General features: G+C 44.3%; 4 protein-coding genes across 6 annotated transcripts; 3 read left to right on the top strand and 1 right to left on the bottom strand.

Moving 5' to 3' along the window:
• Nucleotides 1-10,165, top strand: crlf1a (cytokine receptor like factor 1a). Of its 3 annotated transcripts, none has more exons than XM_090207987.1 (8): nt 1-318; nt 5,974-6,252; nt 6,692-6,821; nt 6,918-7,087; nt 7,801-8,033; nt 8,142-8,235; nt 9,084-9,265; nt 9,423-10,165. In XM_090207987.1, exons 2-8 carry the CDS (start codon nt 5,976-5,978, stop codon nt 9,444-9,446), a joined length of 1,110 nt encoding a protein of 369 aa, XP_090064113.1. In that variant the 5' UTR covers nt 1-318; nt 5,974-5,975; the 3' UTR covers nt 9,447-10,165. The 3 variants fall into 3 exon arrangements, with proteins under 3 accessions (XP_090064113.1, XP_036808056.2, XP_036808057.2); XM_036952161.2 differs by lacking the exon at nt 1-318 and adding an exon at nt 3,129-3,656; XM_036952162.2 differs by lacking the exon at nt 1-318 and adding an exon at nt 3,129-3,656 and having other exon boundaries at nt 9,084-9,269.
• A 1,033-nt stretch (nt 10,166-11,198) lies between these two features.
• Nucleotides 11,199-13,641, top strand: LOC110497081 (ciliary microtubule associated protein 1C-like). Its single transcript, XM_090206638.1, has 6 exons — nt 11,199-11,217; nt 11,885-11,995; nt 12,211-12,268; nt 12,484-12,588; nt 13,118-13,301; nt 13,483-13,641. The coding sequence occupies exons 1-6, from the start codon at nt 11,199-11,201 to the stop codon at nt 13,639-13,641; spliced, it is 636 nt and encodes a 211-aa protein (XP_090062764.1).
• A 110-nt stretch (nt 13,642-13,751) lies between these two features.
• ebi3 (Epstein-Barr virus induced 3) lies at nt 13,752-15,308 on the bottom strand. The gene is given in 5 exon segments (NM_001124405.1): nt 13,752-14,083; nt 14,192-14,358; nt 14,462-14,688; nt 14,795-14,912; nt 15,151-15,308. Coding segments are annotated over 5 exon segments (795 nt in total). The 5' UTR covers nt 15,284-15,308; the 3' UTR covers nt 13,752-13,933.
• Nucleotides 15,309-16,799: 1,491 nt separating this feature from the next.
• On the top strand, nt 16,800-20,722 carry LOC110495741 (splicing factor YJU2). Its single transcript, XM_021571141.3, has 8 exons — nt 16,800-16,980; nt 17,444-17,544; nt 17,632-17,776; nt 17,876-18,010; nt 18,126-18,307; nt 18,424-18,565; nt 18,654-18,825; nt 19,461-20,722. Exons 1-8 carry the CDS (start codon nt 16,957-16,959, stop codon nt 19,583-19,585), a joined length of 1,026 nt encoding a protein of 341 aa, XP_021426816.3. The 5' UTR covers nt 16,800-16,956; the 3' UTR covers nt 19,586-20,722.
• The last annotated feature ends 2,340 nt before the right edge of the window (nt 20,723-23,062 follow it).

The following is a 23,062-nucleotide window of genomic DNA, read 5'->3' as shown; positions in this document are numbered from 1 at the left end:
ATAAGAGAGACAGACAGAGAGAGGGAGAAGAAAGAGGTTGACATACATCTGTCATGCATTATTTCAGAGAAACCATTGAGAAAGAGAGAGAGACTCTCTCTCTCTTTATGTGAGGAGGAGGAATGACAGTCTGATTGGTTCTCTCCTTTTTCAGGGGTATAATCCCCACACATATGCACAATCCCTCTGAATTCCTCAGAAAGGAGTAGCCCTGCTTTGTGTCTCTGGATGGAACGGCTTCATAACCAGGTACTGATGGTCTTCAAACAACACTCTTCTCCTAATCAGGCAGGATTGGACCTCTGGGGCTGCCTCTAGGTATGTTGAGAGGAAATGATCTCTCTCTGCTTTTCTCTGATTACCTCTCTCTCTCTCTTTCTGTCTCTCCCCTTCTCTCTCCAACTCTTTGTGTCTCTATCCCCCTCACTTTCTTGCTCCATCGCTCTTTCTTCCTCCCTCCTGTTCTTTCTATCTCTCCCCTGGTACATCATCTTGTACTCAGATAGAGTTGGAGTGGTTCCCAGTCCTGATTAGAGGGCTCTAACTGTAACCTTTGCTAAAATCTCCTGCAGGGTCCATAATCAGAGGAGAATAATACATGTATCATCACAATCTATTCTATTCTATTGTACTGGAATCTACAGTACTGGATTACATTTTTGATGTGCCCCTTAATGGAATCATCCTTCCCCTGTGAGACGCAAGCATAGAACCAAATGAGGAAAGCACGTTATTCCCCTTCAGAAATACTTGTAATAGGCCCCCGATATGAAAATAATTAGATTTTTGAATTTCATGTTTATAGAACAATTTTCTGGAAACTTTGCAAAAAGCCACATTGGGCATCAATGTATGAAAACTATACGTTAAGAAAACTGAAAATCTATAAAAAATCACATCAAAATGAATCCAAAACATTAACATGTGATGTACAATGTCAAATGGTATATGAGTCTGAAATGAAGTCATGTCGTCTAAAATAGCAAATGTGAACATATATTTTTGAAAGGATCAACTATTTAAAAAAATGTCTATGTATGAAGAACATCTAACCTACTTTGTTTAGTTGTCCCTTCTGGATGAACTATCTTGCTCCTTTACAACAAAATGAATGGTTGTCAATGGCAGAATTTTGACCTCATAAACCACACCATTTTTTTGCCTGTTCTTTTGATGTGTAGAAGGAACATCAAAGTAGCTATTAAAGTTTTTGATTGTCCATATTTGTAGAATTTGGAAGAGAAACAATCTCTCAGTTTTGCAACCCTTTAAGCTCAATGTTGCGTTTTTGCATCATTTACAAAACTACCTCTAGCTCTGGCTCAGAATGTTTGTTTCTTGATTTATTTTCATTTTTTACATAATCAGAACACAGAAAAAAATGATTTCAAGTGATGTACTTGCATGGATGGCTACCAACATACACTATGCTTGTGTAGGGGACCAGTGTGGTCTCAGATGAGAGGACAGGTTTCTAGTGTTTCAGAGGCTACTGATACCACAATAATCATACTGACATAACAAATACTAGTACGACATGAATCTGGGTCTAAGGAGAGGCACTAGGTAGTGTTTGACATCATTGTGTAGTTTACGTGATGCAATTCAGGCAGCGTTGCATTTTTGCAACCGTGGGTCTCACAGGGTTAAGCCACTTGTTTTCAGCCACATGGTTTTGCCATAGGCCCATGTTCCCATCAGCATGGTCTGGTTTAAAGGGAATAAGCCTGTCTTCCCATGTCTGTTACAGTAGTGCTGGATTGAACCATCTCCAATCTGTCCTCCTCAATGTTTCAGCATGGTTGTAGGCAGTCACAGATCCAGAACCATCTTACCCTCAGTGTGTGTGTGTGTGTGTGTGTGTGTGTGTGTGTGTGTGTGTGTGTGTGTGCCAACTAACAGACCATTTTTTTTGCATTGATGAGAAACATTCTCCTTTCAGTCCCTTCAGATCAATCGACCCCCCTTTAGCAAAGCAATTCATTCTTACAGTCTTAGAGTGGCTTGTAAGTGACACAACACGGGGTTTTCTTGTTCATTCAAATCTTTTCTTCATACTTACGGGACGCCCGGACACAGTCGCCACACCACGAGCGGGAATCACCTCGGGAACAACGGGCGCCTCCCGGAACCAAGAGAAAGCATGGCATTGTGGGACATTTGCCTCTGAATCAGTTAACATTCTCAGTCTTTGTTACACTAACTGACTCAAAGAAGAGAGGGGGAGAAAGAGAGAAAGCAAGAGAGAGAGAGAGGATGAGGGGGGAAGAGAGAGACCGAGAGAACGACTGAGAGAAAGACAGAGAGGGGTATACTTCAGACATTAGTCATAGTCCCCATTGAGATGTTCAACTTGAAGTGTTTTTTTTATCCTACAAGATAATGCAGTATGATTGAGTAGACTGGATGTTGTGACTGTAGTCTACCTTACCTCACTGTCTCGCTCATGTGAATTAAGACATCTAGTGAGTTATCCAAAGCATCAGATGACACCCACTCTCACCAATCCTACAATGTCAAATCAGTGATTACGTCAAAGGGAAGGAAGGTAGGAATGCAAGAAGAATTGAAGGAAGGAATGACCGATTCAAATATTGCTGAAATATTTAATATAATTGGGAGAAGTGACAAGTTCCAATCTCAGCTAGTTGGTGATGGGGGGGAGGGGGGGGGGGGGTACTTACTACTGTAAGACATAATATGTGTTGTTCCCTGCAGCCCAAGGCATTGGGTATGGGTGTAGACTCAGAATACATAATATGTATTGTTCCCTGCAGCCCAAGGCATTGGGTATATGGGTTATGCAAGATACCACAATACATCCCTTTCACCACCTGTCACCATAACATCAAAACAAACACAAACCATCTCAGACATCACACACATGCACAAGCATGCACGCATAGACACACAGACACACGCATAGACACACAGACACACGCATGCACGCATAGACACACAGACACACGCATGCACGCATAGACACACAGACACACGCATGCACGCACATACACACACACACACACACACTGTGTGGGAGTCAAAGTCATCATGAGGAAGTTCCCTATAATGCTTTGTGACTCATCACTTAACAGCCCCCCAGGCAGAAAAGAAGGAGGGAGAGAGAGAAAAGAGGGGGAAAGAGTGATTCGGCGAAAGTGAATGGATCTGACTCCTTGACGCATCACAGGCCAAGAGATGGGGAGGGGGGATTGAAAAAGAGAGGAAAAGACTGGGGGGAAGAAAAAATGACTGGCGTTTGTGTGGGAAGAGAGAGGAGGAGCTTGAAAAGTATGAACTTGTGTGTGAAGACGCAGACAGACAGAAGTTGAAGCACTAGAATACTAAACGGAGGTTGGAAAAGCTCACGACTACCGATGGTCTCTTTAGAACCGGAGATGGTTTGCTATCAACTGATCAAATAATAGGTTCGGACGGAGCATGAAAGACTCCTCTTCTCGCATCTTCGGACTGCGGTGCTATTCAACTTGAACCCGTGCGGTCCCCTCCTAACCTGTGTAAATTATACTATATTAATATAAGCGTAAAAAGTGGAGAGTTTACCGACTGAACGAAAGAAGATAAAAGTTGCCATAAAATGTTGTCATTATTATTCTTGATTCTGTACATTCCTGCTGTTATGTCCTCATCGTCACGTAAGTACAGCAGCTCTTCCATGTGATAACACACGTTGTCTGTAAAGCTGGTTTGGTAGGATATAGCCTACTGTTAGATAATAGCCTACTGTCCTAAACCTTGTTTATGCGCTAAACTGTATTGTTTATGCGGGTTTCATAGGGAATGAGTGTACAAAATAATTGCTCTAACAATTGTAAATCCTACATATTTTGAAAGGATTATCCATAATATTGCTGTCCTAAAAATAACAATGTTTGGTAAATATTAAGTAATTTGAACGCAGGCAATAAGATTTAGTAGGCTACCATATTTTTCCAAACATTTCAAATTAAATTAATAGGCTAAACGTAATTCTAATGCATTTCATAAAGAAATAAAATAAAATTTGACATGTAAAATAATGCGATATTGCTTTATGCAAAATATTGCTAAATACATTTTAAAATGCAGTTCCATGAACAATCACTAGCCCTTGTAGATTTGATGAAATGATGAAATAATAATCATATACACAGATCTCGGTTTTCTTGACCATGCTATTGAAAAACTGTGTCCCAAGAGGATGGATTTCAACAGTTCGGCTAATAATTTGTTTAACACACATAGCACTGGGCTTTACAGACGGTGACATCATATGGTCGGGTCTCAGGGAATATTAACCGTCAGTTTAATACAAAGTAAAGTAAATAAATCACAGGTATGTCGGCTAGATTTGGTGTCTGTGTCCAGTTTGTTTGTATAGCTGAGGTCATAAAACTACGTAGGCCTAGATTATTATTGTCCAACCATGAACTTTTTATGTATTTTCAGTTGTTTCGATTAATGAAGAAATTAATGTATGCGACAGTAGTGAGCCACTGCCTTTATAGCAAGAAGTCTTGGACTTTTATGGCACAGGTAATTGGCTGCCTTGTGAACGGTCTCTCGCCTTCCTTTCCATGTCATCTTGATGCTCTCTAGTTGATGTTCTTGTTGTCAACGTTTCCAGTGAAAACTCCCACTCACTCGTCATAGTCAAAGTAACTGCCATTCAGAAAACATCACATGGCTCGATATGGTTAAATGTTGCATGACGTCTTGTTTCAATTCACTCACATACAAGGCCTCCATCAAATGTTCCACGTGTGGCTCCTTTGTCCCGTAGACGGACAGAAACACAGACGACCTTTGAACTGTTCCGTTCAGGAGCGAAGGGTAAACAGTGTTTTAGAAACCAGAGGATTGAAGACTGACATCCAGAACCAGGAGGGTCTAAAACCAGAGGCCATGTTTTATCTTCACAACACCAGTGCTGTAATACAGGGCTTTAGCTCAACAGCTTGTGTGTTTACATAGATTTTTAAAAAGCTATGCTTTTCACCCCTGAGAAACAAACAGGGTGTTGCAGACTTTTGTTCCATCCAAGCGCTTAACACACCTGATCTAACTGACCACCATCTTGGCTCTGTGCCTGGATGGAAATTAAACCCTGCGGAAATGATCAATGCTCAGTCTCAGACGTGAACGAAAACAAACATTCTGTACAAGCCGTATAATCAGTGCACAGAACACTCTCACCAGAAGAAAACACTGTTGCCCCTTTAAACCGTCATCTGTATGAGCAGCCTTACCTCAGGAGACCTCCTTTCTAGAAGCAAATACTATTTTACAGCCCATAGTTACTTCTTCAGAACCCTATGGCTAAAGCCCTTGGGTATTTACGTGAGTAAATACACAAGTGTAATTGCATCTGTCGTTGAGGTCTTTGGACTGAATGTTCTGCTCCTTAATTCAGGGCCATTCCCTCTGCCTGGCCTGTAATGCTGCAGTGGTGAGACCATGATTGTTATGGAGCTGGATCGTTTTTTGATTGGCTAATCACAGCCTGGCTTCCTTTCCACGATGATACATTTACAGCGTCAGTGTTGCCAGTGTTTTGGTGTAAATAGTGTGTGTGTGTGTGTGTGTGTATGTGTGGTTGAGGAGGAGTTTAGGTCAAATTAACGTCTTCATAAGAGCTTCCTCAAAGCACAACACAGCCTTTATCTGAGGCAGCTGTTCAACACTCATGGCTTGAGGATGAGACTTATAGAGGTCTGACAATGTGATAAACACTCTGGGTCTATGGAAGTGGAAATCTGGGTTCACTACTGACCTGGGAGTTACGGCTGTGTTCTAGAATACAGTAGCCTATTTGTCAGATATTCTCTTCTGAGTCATTGAATCAGTAAAAACACATCTATCTCTCTCTTTCCCCTCTCGTCTGTCTCTTTCCCTCTGCTTACTGGGAATCAATAGTTCAATCAACCATTCTTTCATCCATTAATTCACTCATCCCATCTCTCTCCCCTCCAGAGATGGCTGGGATCTTCCCCCAGGACCCAGCCCTGCCCATCGGCTCCACCCTCACTGCCACATGTTCAGTCAGCCCTGATCTGGGCCTCCACGCCAGCTCTCTGTTCTGGAGCCTGAATGGCCGCCGGCTGCCCAGCTCTTCCTACAGCGTGTTGAGCCCTACGGCCCTCAGTGTCACCCTGCCGGGCCTGCCAGCCTCTAGGCAGAGGTCAGGGGACAACCTGGTGTGTCACAACCATGGAGGACATGTTCTGGCCGGGTCCTGCCTCTACATTGGGAGTAAGTGAATCAAAACACACACACACACACACATCTAGCAGCAGCATCTAGCGCACACACATAGCTAAAAGTTAACCGTGTTATACCAGTCTCATGAGTAACTGTAGGGTCTTTAGTCCTGTTAACTCCTGTGTTATTACACCGTGTTGTGGTGCATTACTCCCTTTACTACTCCCTGGACATGGAGTCTGACACACACACACATACACACACAGATCTGACAGACACGCGCACACACAGGTCTGACAGACACACACACACAAGCACACACACAGTGTTGTCACAGTGCCCTAATCTCAGCGTGACGTCCCTTTTTAACACCTTGTGTTCAGAAAGGGATGGAATCTTGGCAAAGTCCCAGAATTTGAACCCCAGACAGACAGAAGAACATTCTGGACTAAAATATATCCTCTCTCCCACCACCCACCTTCTCCCTCAGTGCCTCCAGTGAAGCCAGTCAACTTAACCTGCTGGTCCAGAAACACCAAAGACCTGACCTGTCGATGGGCACCGGGAGGACAGGGAGAGACCTTCATCAAGACCAAATACACACTCAAATACAAACTCAGGTACACACTCCTTGCACACACTTAATAAACACGCATACGCACACATTCTAATACAGTCTGAGTCTAATACACGTGTGTGTGTGTGTGTGTGTGTAGGTGGTATGGCAGAGAGAGAGAATGTGGGGAGTACAATGCCGCCCAGCCGTACTCTTGCTACATACCTCGTGACCTCGCCCTCTTCACTCCCTACGAGATTTGGGTGGAAGCCACCAATCAACTCGGCTCAGCCACCTCTGATGTCATAACCCTGGATATCCTAGACGTGGGTGAGTGTGTGCGTACTTGCAAGTGTGTGTGTGTGAGAGAGACAGAGACAGATAGAGAGACAGAGAGAGAGTAAGTGCCTGAACTTTGACCCTCTGGCTTTAGAGCTTTACATCTGCCCCAGTTAAAAGTTGCCCTGGGGCACATATACAGGATCAGCTTACCTAGCCCAAGACCTAACAGTAACCATTAGTGGAGAATCGTAAAACTGACCTAAGATAAACATCTAGGACCAACTTCATCCTACTACTTAGATCCCAACCCAGGATTTTGGGGGTGAAGGGGACACACACACTCACACACACACACACAAATGGGGGAGGACGGGCATTTTGACAAATGGAAGAAGACCAGACACACCCTGCCTTTTGATGAGCTCATTTTCCTTTTACTCATGCTGGGTGGGCACACACACACACACACACACACACACACACACACACACACACACACACACACACACACACCCTGCGGATGGGGCAGGGCTAGGAAGGTGGGCGATTGACGCTTTACACCACTCGAGTTACTACTCGCTGCTCCCTCATTTCCCTCCACACTGAAACTAATAACACAACAGTACCCGTGCTGTATGACTTACTGTTACGGTCAGATCCAATTCACTCAGAGAAGAAAGAAATAACCATTATTTTACACGGATCTTTCTGTTTTAAAGTAGTTCTGAGTTACGCTACCTCTTTCCCCTCCCCGTCCACAGTAACGACGGACCCGCCGTCAGGTGTGAGCGTGAGTCGTGTGGGTGACCTGGAGGACCATCTGAGTGTTCGATGGGAGTCTCCCCCAGCTCTCAAAGACTTCCTGTTCCAGGCCAAGTACCAGATACGCTACCGGCTGGAGGACAACTCAGACTGGAAGGTCATGGAGGACGTTGGGAACCAGACATCATGTCGCCTGGCAGGCCTGAGACCGGGTACTGTGTATTTTGTCCAGGTACGGCGTGTGTGTGTGTGTGTGCGTGCGTGCGTGCGTGCGCGCGTGTGTGTGTGTGTGCGTGCGCGCGCGTGTGTGTATGTGTTAATCCCAGTGTGTTCTATGCAGGTGCGCTGTAACCCAGTAGGGATCTTTGGGTCTCGTAGGGCTGGTATCTGGAGTGAATGGAGCCATCCTACTGCTGCTTCTACACCTCATGGTGGTGAGGACGCGCACGCACACACACAGACACAGACACACACACACACACACACACACACACACACACACACACACACACACACACAGACACAGACACAGACACAGACACAGACACAGACACACACACACACACACACAGACACACAGACACAGACACAGACACAGACACATACATACACACACACACACACACACACACACACACACACACACACACACCTACTGCTGCTTCTACACCTCATAGTGGTGAGGACGCGCACGCACACACACACATACACACACACACACACACACACACACACACACACACACACACACACACACACACACACACACACACACACACACCCCTACTGCTGCTTCTACACCTCATAGTGGTGAGGACGCGCACGCACACACACAGACACATACACACAGACACATACACACAGACACACACACACACACACACACACACACACACACACACACACACACACACACACACACACACACACACACACACACACACACACACACACACACACACACACACACACCTACTGCTGCTTCTACACCTCATAGTGGTGAGGACGCGCACGCACACACACACATACACATACACACACACACACACACACACACACAAACCCCTACTGCTGCTTCTACACCTCATAGTGGTGAGGACGCGCACGCACACACACAGACACATACACACAGACACATACACACACACACAGACACACACACACACACACACACACACACACACACACACACACACACACACACACACACACACACACACACATCTACTGTATGCACACCCAATCACACACACACTCTAACCCCCTCTCTCCCCTCCTACAGAGCGTGTATTATCAGGTTCGTGTGACTCCAAGTCTGGAGACTACAATTCTACATTACGTCGAGAGCTGAAGCAGTTCTTCGGCTGGGTACGGAATCATGCGTATGGCTGCGGCGGCATGTCAATCAAACTCTACGACCAATGGAGAGTCTGGATGCAGAAGAGCCACAAAACACGCAACCAGGTAGGTAAGGATCTAAGTAGAACTCACCTGCACTCACATACAACAACCACACACACAGGCATGCACACAGGTCTTATTGAATCATTTGTATCATCATGTTTGAATCGTTCAGCTTTTCTTGTTCAGGGAAATCCTCATTAGTTTTTCTCTCTCTCAGGTCCTACAAGGGGATAAGTCATAGTACGCATCCCCCCTGCCTTTAAACAACCAGCAACAAAGTCAAGACAACAACATGTGTGTGAAAAATGGTTTCCCCTAAATGCTGTGGTTTTGCATACACCATTCAGCGACGGAAGAAGGGGGCATAAGTACAATTTTGGGGACAGTGTCTCTACAACAGCAGCCCTAGGCTATGCTGTAATTATTTAACAAGACATGGAGGAATAAGAAGTTGAGGAATAGCGATCTTCTTCTTTCTGTGGAAATACTGGCAGCTCTGAAAAGCTAGAGATCCACAGCACCCTCTAGTGGAAGCTAACATACTGGGAGGAACAGTGGAGACGGAGGACCATAGAAATGTTTCTAGTCACATCCCAGTCTTAAACCATGACGACCCAATTGGAACTGTCTGTGACCCAATATTTGGGAACCCTGGTCTGCTGGGGGGGGGGGGGGGGGCACCGTTACAAGACTATAGACTGACATTGTTGTCTGTATCAGTGTGGAGATCTGTCTTAATAACAAGTAGGGTCAGGAGTTTTTCCTGATCATATGGCCCTGCCCAGGAAAACTTCCTGACCATAATGCTAATGTTTACCTGTGGAGGCAGTTCACCATCTATATTTTTGTACTATCATATTTAAATACTGTCTTATTTAAACTATTATGTTTTGTTAGTAAGTTATGTTAGGTTAGTGATCATGTTATTGACTTAATTATGAATTATAGTTTTGTTTGAAAGAGTTTGGAAGTCATTCTATTCACACACACTCGCACACACCCCCAGACACACACATCCCCAGACACACACATCCCCAGACACACACACCCCCAGACACACACACCCCCAGACACACAGCTGTGTTCCTCTATGCACTTATAGCCTGTCATGTTTCTGCTACTGATGTTACACTGGGGAAACAGGAATGATGTTCTCTATATGTAATCTATACATCACTCCATTAACCCAGTTTATACATGTCTGGTCTTACATCACCAATGACTCCTGTGCCCTGTTTTATTCTAAAAGTACTTTGTGACAGAGCATTTTAGGAGTCCAATTTTCATGTTCACTACAGTGGCAAGCTTGTGGCGATACATAATTGGTAGCAACCCGACTCTGTTTATCCAGCATGCTTAGAGGTCAACGCCCACGTTGTCTGTCTGATGTTGATGACATGGCTGCAAGTTCCCGTTACTGCGGCCTGCGGGTGTCCTGAGTCAGTGCCTGTTAATAATTAACCCGTGTTTGTTGGTCTGGGCTCTGCCCACAACCTTTAGTTACCTCTCTCTGCCTCCCAGCACCCTTTATGAAAAGATATCCTATACAGTAACTTAAAGCTACACTCAGCAATATGACATCATTATGCCGGTCAGATTTCTCCTTACAGAATCAGCAGCAATGCAAATTAGGGAGAGACAATAGTGGTAGTCTTGGTAAATCTGAATTCTGTTGTTGTTCATGTATGTATGTTAAGCAGGAAGTTGCCCCAATATGTGCGATGATATCCTATTGCTGAGTCTCCCTTTGAAGGGTCAGATTTGAAATACCTCCTGCATCACAGTCTGTACCAGAGAGACAGAGGGGGCATCTAACGATTGCTGCAGGTGGGCAAAGTGTAGCTAATTGTCTATGCGTGACTAAATGGGTTTAACCTTGGTCATCTGCGTGCCACAACATTATTAACCAGCTGAGCTAAAGCCTGGAAAAGCTAGTCTTCAGTCGCCAGGGAAGTGTACTCATCACATGGACATCGAGTCGCTTCTATGACACATGAACTCTAAGAAGAGAAGTGAGATGGTGATTCGGGTGTTCCCAGGGCTGCAGAATGGAGGAAAGAGAGAGAGATCTGTGTGCACGGAGTAGAGTTGTCAACTTATTCTGGGATACCTTTTGACTGAAGTGGTCTAACAAAGTTTTGTCGACAGACGTGACTAACAGACGTGGACTAACAGAGGATCAAACCAGACCGAATCTCTTCTCCTGCTTGTTATTATTGTGCTGATTGGTGATTGCATTTCTAGCTGCCAGCGAATCACAGGGCTGCCCACACAGACACAACTGACTGCTCTGGGAGAGAAAGCATTCTCTGAGGATTGGCAACCCTAGCTGGGAGTGACAGAAGAACAACGTGTAAAAGAGGAATAGAGGAGGGGGTAGGAAAATAGAGAGAGAGATCGACAAATCATGGAGGTTAAGAGGCTTCGGATAATTGCTGGCAGAGAGAAAGGTTTATTGAAGACATCTGTTATGCAACATGTTTACATTACAACTTTAATTTAGTTGACAGGGACCGTACTCAACACTGTCATATTTCTGTTTTAACATCAATGGAAAAGTGAAATAAAGAAGCTCTAGAAACTGGAGGAGCAGGAATATGGGGGAAAAAATGTATTTTTGTTTTACATGACTGGAAAATAAACATGATCATTATCATCACCATCATTACTTGTTGCTAGGGCCAGGCCCCGGTCACTATGCTCTCCCTCCAACCATTGGCTACGTCAACCATGACCGCGCCAAGCACAGTAGCCCCGCCTACACCTTCCACAGACGTATGAGCAGCAATAGTAAGTCTCTGAGGTCAAACTCAGTCTCCTTGCTTTTTTCTCTTGTATGGTGAGTAGACCTTATTCACACCATTGCCGTGAGGATTCACACTCCAGGCTAGAAGGGCAGGAAGCAGAAGTCGATGGAAAATACTGCTGACATTTTCCTAAAGTTTGACCTTTAAATTCACCTTTGACCTTTATTATTATTAATTATTGTGCGTTCTTCTCCACAGTGGTCTCCGTGGATTGCAGTCCAGGACCCCAGTACCACATCGATGCCAAGATGACCCGGTTCGGCCGCGTCGGTACCCCTTCTTACTCTATGCTAGGCAGGGCAAGACGCGCCGTTTAGACTAGCTACTCCCTGAATCAGATAAATTGTTCAATCAAACTGTATTACCCCAGTGGGCTGCGGGACATTCTTTACATTCTCTCTCACCCCCCCCCCCCCTCTCTCTCTCTCTTTATCTCTCTCACCCCTCTCTCTCCTCCCCTCTCTCTTCCAGACTGCAGGTCCCTACAGCCCAGAGAAAGCTCATCTCAGACCTTCCTCCTACACTATTGGCTCTCTGTCACACTACCATATACTGGATTCTGTGCCCGCCTGACCGGTACAAATGAAAGAGAGAGACAGAGGGGGTAAAGAGTGACGCTATATGATTCATATCATTCTTTTATTTATTTTTATTTTACCCCCTTTTCATAGTATCCAATTGTTTTTAGTAGTTACTATCTTGTCTCATCGCTACAACTCCTGTACGGGCTCAGGAGAGACGAAGGTTGAGAGTCCTCCGAAACACAACCCAACCAAGCCGCACTGCTTCATAGCGCGCATCCAACCCGGAAGCCAATGTGTCGGAGGAAACACCGTGCCCCTAGCGACCTGGTCAGCGTGCACTGCGCCGGCCCGCCACAGGAGTCGCTAGTGTGCGATGAAACAAGGATATACCAACCGGCCAAACTCTCCCTAACCCGGGCGACGCTAGGCGTCGCCCCATGGACCTCCCGGTTGCGGCCGGCTGCGACAGAGCCTGGGCTCCAACCCAGAGTCTCTGGTGGCACAGCTAGCACTGCGATGCAGTGCCTTAGACCACTGCGCCACCCGGGAGATGATTAATATCATTTTAATCATCCTCCCAGGTACACCCACCATAACCTGCTGGGTTCCCAGGTGCCCCACAAGCCGTCCAGTGCCAGCTACAGCTTGGCGGGGCGCAGACAGGTAGGAGCTCCATCAGAAGACCGGTCCATGACCTCTGGACCAGGATGCTACAACAGTACTGATCCCAGCGTCTACCTCACACAGCCGTCCTTCTCTATGCAGGTTCATAGCGTGATCTTTTATTTATGTAGGCTGTAGGTGTATTCAATTAGCTTTTTAGCTATTTATTTATGTACAATTGAACATTTTGTATAGTATTTTCTTGCATATCTCTTCCTCTAGACTAGAGTATTGGGATGTTTCCCTTAAAATAAAGTTGGATGTGATTTTAATTTTGATCCAGAGCCGGACTACCCGGGCCAGCGATCAGTCTCAGAAGCCTGGGCCAGGGACCCACAGCCCGGAGAAGGTCCTGCTCCACCTCCCCAGACCTCCTGCCTTCTCCCTGGGCATCAGACACTCAGAGTTCATTACTCCTCTGGTGGTGGTTGTTTCCGACTGATTTTTATTGGAGTTTCACACGGAGTTTGTGGAAATGCTGGAGTCAGTTCTGAGTTAAATACCACTGTGTTGTTTTAATGAGCACATTTAGCACAATGTTGGAAACATGCTTTACAAATCAAGTGTTTTTATTATCATTGTTAAGTCAAGTTGTGGTTTACAAATGCGGTTGATCTATGGGTGTGATCTGTGTTGATCTATGTGTGGGATCTCTGTGTGTGTGTGTGTATGTGTGTGTGTGTGTACACATGCGCATATATGCCTGTGTTATCTCAGTGTGTATGTGTGTGTGTTCAGTGTGCAGGCATAGTGACAGTAATAGGTAGGCTCCAATCACTGCTCTGTCCCAGCCCCATCAGTTCCATGGAACACACCTGAACTAGATAAGACCTCTCAGGAGACAGCCCTGGTAGAACTTTTTTGGTGTCCTCAAACGGATCCAACTACAGAGACAAAGGGAGACAGAGAGATTGAGAGGGGGGGAGGAAAGAGAGAGTGAGAAAAGGGGAGAAAGACAGGGTCACACAGACAAAATAAGAGTCTGCACTCACAGTGATCTCATGTGGGGTACCCTTGTTGTCCCAGTGGAATCTGACTTGGTACTTCAGGGGGAAGAGGGTGTGGTCAGACCAGGAAGGGGGAGGGGCCCACTTCACTAACAGCCTCAGCTTCCCGGGAATGACTTGCACAGTCACATTCACAGGGGGGTCCGGCTTCACTACACACACACACACACACACACACACACACACACACACAATTATTATGCTACTACTATTCCAATAGGTAGGAGCCACAGAGACAGAGAGACAGGTTCTTACCAATGTCCTCTACAGTGAATGCCTGTAGGTGGGAGGCGCTGCCCATACGGTTGACTCCTGTGATGTTGAGCTTGTAAGACGTGTAGAGCTTTAAACCCTTTAGGACACAGAGCCACCTTGCCCCTGGAGAGGAGCCATTCACCCCAGGGAGAGAGGACTCTGGGCTGGGGAGAGGATGCACGGAGGTAGGGTAGGGATGGCACTGCTGGATCTCTCCGCCTTTCATACTAGGACATACGGAGAGATTAACTGAGAAAGGGGGATGTTTTGAGCGTCTATAAGCTTCTCTCTCAAACTCTTTCTCACACACACACACACAAACAAACAGTGTACCTGTAGGTGGCGATGTACTGTATGGGAAGCTGGGTCTGTGGAGGCTCAGGCCATGAGCAGAGGGCTTTGAAGGGGTAACTGGGAGACCAGCAACGTACCTCTGGAGGGGATGGGGGGTCTGCCAGTGGCATAGGATACACACACTCAGAAGTCACCCCCAAATACACTCAGGGGAGAGGGAGAGAGCAGTGGAAGGGGAGAGAGAAAATGGGAAAGTAGGAAATAGGGGTGGAGAGGGGAGGGGGCGAGACAGAGAAAGGAAAGAAACAGGGGATGTGGAGATGGAAGGAAAGGAGAGAAGATAGCTATCTTTAAGTATTCCAGACAGGTCCTCATTTCTGAGAATGCAGTCTCACCCCTTTCTGCTCTGTTCTCTCCTGATGGAACCGTCAGAACCGTCCCATCGCTGCTGAGTACACCGCTGAGAAGAGTCACCACAGCACACACACACAGCCAGAATAGAACACACACACAATGCTGGACGTACATTCCTCTTATGTTAAGAACAGACAGGCTACAGTGACTGACTGACTGACTGACTGACTGACTGACTGACTGACTGACTGACTAATATTCTAATATTAACAGTTCTGCAAACCTGCCCACAATCCAAAGTCTCCTCTCATTGGCTGGATTCCAAATAAAGTCCCTACCCCCTAGCTAACAGTGCCTGCCCTAGGTTGATTTGATATTGTGCAACACTAGGGTTGTAAAACTACAGGTAATTTACCAAACATGGAACATGGAAATCTATGTTAACTTTGGTAATTCATACTTTTACAAATGTACTCATATAAAATATTAATTAATTATTTATTATCCATTAATTTCTAGGTTAGAACAGGGCTCAGAACAGGGCTCTCCAACCCTGTTACTCCAACCCCTCTTGTAACTAACCTGATTCTGTTTATCAACCAACTAATTATTAGAATCAGGTCCATATGGTTCAAGAGAAAATGACATAATTCATGAAAAAAACATTTGAATCTACAATGAGATATGTATGTAAAATGTATAGGTAAAATGTATGTATATGTAGCAAAAAAATATATTTGTCCTCCGAAGGGGTAAAAAAAATCTAAATGACGTAGTTTGCAATTAACTCTTCAACTGCCACCAGTTTGGCCAAAATATTTACGTTTAGATTGTGAAAATATAAACAATTTTTCATGCTGAACCTCTCCTATTGGGGCTACCAAGTGGCGTAGCGGTCTAAGGCACTGCATCTCAGTGCTTGAGCCTGAGCTCAATTCAAGGCTGTATTACAACCAGCCTGAGATTAAGAGTCCCATAGGGTGGTGCACAATTGGCCCAACATCTGGGTTTGGCCAGTGTAGGCCTTCATTGTAAATAAGAATTTGTTCATAACTGACTTGCCTAGTTAAATAAAAAAAAATGTTTATCAAAATTGACCAAGCACATGATGTTAAATACAGGAAATTAATTTTATTGCTGTAAAAAACACTGGAAAATGTTTCAGTTGCTCATTAGCTTTCATGCTATATAACATGAGATCTCATACTGAGGAGACTGAGGAGACATCCTAAAGTTATCACAGGAAATAAAGGCCTTATCACAATGAGCCATTTCAAATATTTGTTTTTATTCACTGCTATAAACAACATGTATATTGAAAGAATCCTCTCTAATGAGCCACCTTACAAATCCAACTAAGTTGGTTAACCCTGTTGGAAAGATGCGGTAGCGTGATTGCCTTTCACGACAGCAACTCAGGTTCAAGTCCCGGTTCCTCAGTTCACAAAAAAAACGTCTTTTTTTTTTCAATGGATGTCATTCTGAAACCCTCTCTTGTGATGGCAAATTTAATCCATAATTTATATTGCTGTGATGCAGAGCCATGTTGACACTCTATTCCTTAGATACTGTGGTAGGGACTCAACCCCACTTTCATGGACACAATCATTGTTTTGAATTAAAATATAAATCATAAAATTATATTTATATATTTATTAATATTAAATGCGTGCTTTTCGACATGAGCGACTTTTATTGTGAAGACTGGACCTAGACTGGAAGCGGAAGTTATTTTCTGCTCTGCTCAGACATCGCATTAACAGCAAGCTAGCGATCTGTTTAGCTAACATCATCACAGTTTATCCTTCCATTTCGTCGCTACAGTTCGCTATTATTTCCAATTAAGAATGTCAGAAAGAAAAGTGTTAAACGTATGCACAATTCTTGTTTGCTATGTCTTGATTTCTTCTCGATTCGCTGAAAACGGGCAGTTGTTTAGCGAATGCAATGTTTGCTAGCTAGCAGCAAGCTGCGTGTTGCTAATCAGTCTTGGCCATTGAAGCAAAAACTGTTCTATGCTTATCATGACACCTAGTTACACAATAGTAGTAGTTAGCTCAATACGCTTAGCTAGCTATATAGCTAGTAGTCGTACTCATTGTAGCTAACTAACTAACTAGTTATGTTTCCTGTCTATCTTTGCTTATGAGGATATACTGATTTAGAATAGGCTCTCACTGTAAACTTTGAATCTTTTCATCTCTTTGTGAATTGTGTTTGTCTAATTATTCTATGTTTTACTCTCGTTGTAGCTATTGACTGATAAAGGCAATGTGAATCAGATATTTCATAGTTAAATTACACTGCTGACTGACTGTGCTCACTCTCCTGTAGAAATACTACCCGCCAGACTTCGACCCGGCTAAAATACCCAAACTTAAGCTCCCTAAAGACAGGCAGTATGTGGTCCGGCTGATGGCTCCCTTCAACATGAGGTATGTTAACACTCTACAACCCTGCCCGGAAACAGGTACCATGAGGTGTGTGTGCTCTAACCCTGTCCCTGCGTGTGTGCCTTGCAGGTGTAAGACTTGTGGGGAGTACATTTACAAGGGGAAGAAGTTCAACGCCCGTAAGGAGACTGTGATGAATGAGCTCTACATGGGACTGCCCATCTTCCGCTTCTACATCAAGTGTACACGATGCCTGGCTGAGATCACCTTTAAGGTAAATCTGTTTCTGTGTGTGTGTCTGTAGACTAATCCATAAAACATCAACTACGTCTTAGAACAGTTTGTGTACTCACCCAGTGTGTGTTGTCTATAGACTGATCCGGAGAACACAGACTATGCCATGGAACACGGTGCCACAAGGAACTTCCAGGCAGAGAAACTTCTAGAGGAGGAGGAGAAGAAGATAACTAAGGACAGAGAGGAGGAAGAGTTGAACAACCCTATGAAGGTATATCTCTAGAAACAGTGCTGGAGAACCTGACAGACTGATGATATTTTCTCTACCAGGTTTGTAGAGAACAGTACTGATGTTGTGTTGAAGAGCCGTACTGATGATGTTCTAGGTGTTGGAGAACCGTACGCGGGACTCTAAGATGGAGATGGAGGTTCTGGAGAATCTTCAGGAGCTCAAGGAGTTGAACCAGAGACAGGCTTCGGTGGACTTCGAAGGAATGCTGGGAACATACAAAGAGCTGGAGCAGAGGACCAAAGAGCAGGAGAAGGAGGAGGACGAGAGGGAGACACGGTGAGTACAGACAGAGAGGGAGGTTGATGAGAAGAAAGAGGGAAATTGTTAAGCAATTTTTTTGAGAAATGGTGCAAATATAGCAAAATAACAAAATGGTTGTGTATGTGTTACAGGGAGATGCTAGAGAGAGCTCTAGTGAAGAGGTTAAGAGACTCCGACTCTGACTCAGACCAGGAGAGCAGCAGCAGACCAAAGAAACCCAGCACAGACAGACCTACTGACATCCTCACCACAGACAGACTCACTGACCCACAGGTAACACACACAGACCAAACACACACACAGGCCTCACAATACATGTTAACCAACATGCCTACTTATGTCCTGTGTGTTGTTTCTGCAGGGCCTGTCAGTGGGGGGGGTGAAGAAGGCCAAGGTGGAGAGCTGGGAGAGAAGTGTGGGGGGGCTGGGAGGTGGAGGGGTACTGGGAACACTGGTGGTGAGGAAGAAACCAGTGACCTCTGTCCCCAAACCTGGTACCACAGTAAATCCTGCAGGCTCTAACACACAGACAGGTGAGCTATGGAGGCTTTAACAGAAGCTGCAATATCGAAATGACTCCGTATACAATGGGGTGATTTCCTGTTCTGCAGGCGCCTAGCCGAACTAGTGTGCTTACATACTCCTTTAAAAGACCTTTGCTTGAAAAACTAGAAAAAAAATCAGTAACAGTACTTTGTGCATTTTGAGACGTTGTAGCCAGTGTACACTTCCTCAAAATAGAACTCAACAAATCTGGCATAGTTTAAAACATTTTTTTTTTAAACTTTATCCACAATTTCGTGATATCCAATTGGTAGTTAGTCTTGTCCCATCGCTGCAGCTCCCGTATGGACTTGGGAGAGGCGAAGGTCGAGATTCATGCGTCCTCCAAAACATGACCCCGCCAAGCCGCACTGCTTCTTGACACACTGCTCGCTTAACCCGCAAGGAGGAAGGAAACACCGTACAGCTGGCGACCAAAGTCATTTTGCCAAGGAGATCTTAGGCGTGCAATTTTAAATCCAACTAATATGTTTGGTGCAGTATTTCTCAATGAAAACATTTGAACGACAACAAAGACTTTATTGAATAATCTCTACTGTTGACCAATCACTGACGAAGGGGTGTAGACTTTGTCATTCTAACCTCGGTACTTCCTGCTTTGCAGTTTCAAAGGCAGCTGCTACTGTACTGATGGAGGCTACTAAGCCAATCACAGCACAGAATGGGTCGTCGTCGCTCAGTCTCCTGGGGGCGTATTCCGACAGTGATGACAGCAACAACAGTGAATGAGAGGAAGGCTGGCGATGCTTTGGCTCACCAAAATGCTCAGTCGGTGTCTGAACTTCGTGATATGGAAATGTGTTGATATGTTGTTGGGCAATTCACCTCTTCCACACAACCCAGAACAGTTTTGGATTTTCAAGATCACAACATAAGGATGGTTATTAGGTGTAAGAAAGGGGTAAGCAATTTGATGCCTGTGATGATTTAAAACTACTGTATTTGTTTCAGGGTATATAGGAGAGTTAAAGGGCTGAATTGTATCATTCTGCGTTGTGACCCCTACCCCAATGTAATTAGTTTTCACCTGTGATTTTAGAAAATATATTTTGAAATGTCCGTCTACCAACTACCCTCCAACTTTGTAAAGGTGTAAGTCATGTTTTGGCTTTTCATTATATACTCATTTACCTCTAAATCAGTGGTTCTCTAAATGTTTTCTTGCACTGTGGCACATTCTAAACTATTTTCTCTTGTGCCCTACCCAATCAGATTTTTTGTTGTTGTTGAATACAATGTCTGAGTTTTCTGGAGTCATAAAAATGTACTTTAGGTCCAAGCTAAGTTTTAAAAAATGTTTATTTTTAAGTTGTGTGTTATAGGGCAAGGGTCTCTGAACCGGTCCAGTAGAGACACTGGGTGTGGAGAATGTAAATATAGGCCTGTATTGCAGATAAACAATTGTATTTCTATGGAACCTTTTATTTATCTAGCCAAGTCAGTTAAAGAACAAATTCTTATTTACAAAGACAGCCTAGGAACAGTGGGTTAACTGCCTTGTTCAAGGGCAGAATGACAGATGTTGTACCTTGTCAGCTCAGGGATTCGATCTAGCAACCTTTCGGTTACTGGACCAACGCTCTAACCACTAGGCTACCTGCCACAAAGAGTTTACTTGATAACCATCTACACGTGAATTTACCCAGAGACTTAAATTGTCTGCTGTAGTAGGCTGCTTTTGTGAGTTTAGAACATGAAATCAATGTGTCAGAAGCAGATAACTTTTCCTAAAATGCTCCTTGATTGAACTTCAAGTTATCACACTAAATTTGTTGCTAAACAGGCACTGGTGTGGACTTGACTCAACAACAATCAAGTGATTGTAACAATGGCAACAATAAAATAAACGGTTCTCTCTTGCACACAGTCCAGTCTAACTCCCCACTTGTCCTGGGGAACTACTACATTCCGATGTCCTCCTTCTCTTCCACCTCATCTGGCATGGAAAGTTAGATTTGGCCCGTCTCCAATGCTGTACAGCACGTCAACTCTCTTCCTGCACATTCATTGTGACAAGCTTGCATCGTGCCGTGTCTCTGTGGAAGCAGATGTGGATGGGGCGGTTCAAATGTATTGCTGGCTACTAATGCGTTTGGAATGAAAGATGAAACTATCAATGCCAGATCAACATTGCCATCTGCCGGGATGGTAGGGTACATTTCCGAAAGGGGCTTGGCATGCACGTGCCCTGTAAGTGGAGTTTTTGTTTATTCCTAAAAACACTTTTTTTAAGTGAATAGAAAATATATACATTTAGTAAAAATATTCAGACAGCCTGCGTTAAATAGTATAAATGTAAGCCAAAGTTTTTTTTGGGGGGGCGGGTTGTCAGTAAGAACAATATTAAATGTTGGCCCATTCATTCTCAGTTTCGCTCACACGTCACTATCACTATGTGGTAAAGATCTCTGAGCCCGAGCCTCACACTGATTGTCATGATGAAGATGATTCTGGCCCAGTAGGAGTGACATTTTTGGAGAAAGTGGACACATATGTGGTTTCTGGTTGGATGAAAATGGAATTGGGTACTGCTGAATCAGTGAAGGTAACCCAAAGTGGACTTGTGATTATTTTTTTGTGTTTCTTCCACCCAGAGGGAGCTGGGGACAAGACCTGTTACTTGCTTTGCTCTAAGAAACAGTGCCATTGAAAGGAGTGATTACTGGGATAAGGTGGAGAAACTAATAGATGATTCCCGGTGTCTGTGACACCCACCGTTTGGTGCAACGCAGACCCGGTCGTGAGAATGGTGAAACAGAGGAGTCACTGCCTTTTTGAGTTTTAATTCTGAGTCGTTACCCAACAAAGTCATGTTAGGCTATATCAGTTATCCCGTAAGAGCTTTTGTGCCGAACCCACTACGGTGTTTCAGGTGCCGAGCTTGCAGCAGTGTGTAGAAGGGAGATTCCTATATGTGAGAAGTGTGCAGGAGGGCATGGGACAAAGGATTTTGTAGCATCGATAAAGCAGTATGTGTTAACTGTAGGGTAGCCCTTGGTCATGACTATGTGTTCCATTACATTACACATAAGTCATTGGATGAAGGAGTCTTCTGTAGGAGGGAGTTTTGTTAAGAACTGCAACACTCGGTCTGAACATTAACATGCATTGCTTGTGGTATGGTTTTGGAAGCATAAAGACTAGCATAAAGGCTAATTAGCTATTTGTGTCTCCGAACACCTGTGTGTCAACAGAAGACAGATGCCACAAATGTGTGTTCACTGAAAATTACTGTCAGCTGCAACTGTGTTAAATAAACTGCTTTTAAACACACCAAGGTGACCAGGGACAATGGTATGGTTCAACAGTACAAATGCTACCTACGCCCTTAGGGTTCTTGGAACTCAAAACGGCCCATCAAAAGGTTCTTCCAGGAACCCCATAGGGGGTCGGGTTCATGGTAGAACCTCCTTACTTGGTGGGGGTTCTTGCAGGTTTTTCCCTTGTATGATCTAAATATATATCTTTTTTGTGATGATACCAACTATCTTTACATATATGTGCAAATCTTTCTAAAACATAAAATGGACACAATTCAATGGATATCAATCAACAAAGAGGTAAGAATATGTAGGCTATAAGAATATGCTGAATGTAAAATAAAATAACTTTTGATAATGCTTTCCATACACATACCTTTGTTATAATGTAGAGGCTTATGGGATATTCATTGAAGAGGTAAGGGGGGAGGATGGTAAATGTGATCTGCATAACATACCAATACCAATTGACATACCTTTGTATGCCTCCTCGTCTGTATACCTAGACACAAAAGTGAGCATTTCACTGTACCCCGCAATTACAAATGCGACCCTGTGTGTGTGACTAATAAAAGCATCTAATCTAACTGGTTAAGTGGACATTAAGTGTATGTTTTGTGATATTATTTTGAGGTAATTTGAAAGTAGAGGGATTTATGTTTCTAGAACAATACTGCAATTGAGAATCGATTCACGTTTAGATGGAGTATTTGTCTGTTTTGGTTTCCAGAGCCAATTCACCAATTAAACAGAAAATGTAAGGTCCTTGGACTAATGAGTAACGTTAGGCTCCTTTAGTCCAAATTAGGGCTAACTGTAGGGGTGCTCATGTTCCTGGGGATCAGAAGTGTCCAGAGGCAGGTTGAAGTTGCCATGATCAGAGTTGTACAGAAGGTGTCATATGCTGAGGCAGTGAAGAAAGTAGAGGAAGATGTGTCAAGGGTAA

This window comes from Oncorhynchus mykiss, chromosome 18 (genome assembly GCF_057628025.1).
Source record: "Oncorhynchus mykiss isolate SJ-2025 chromosome 18, ASM5762802v1, whole genome shotgun sequence".
NCBI classification, from domain to species: domain Eukaryota; kingdom Metazoa; phylum Chordata; class Actinopteri; order Salmoniformes; family Salmonidae; genus Oncorhynchus; species Oncorhynchus mykiss.
This window is presented reverse-complemented; position numbering and strand designations above follow the sequence as displayed.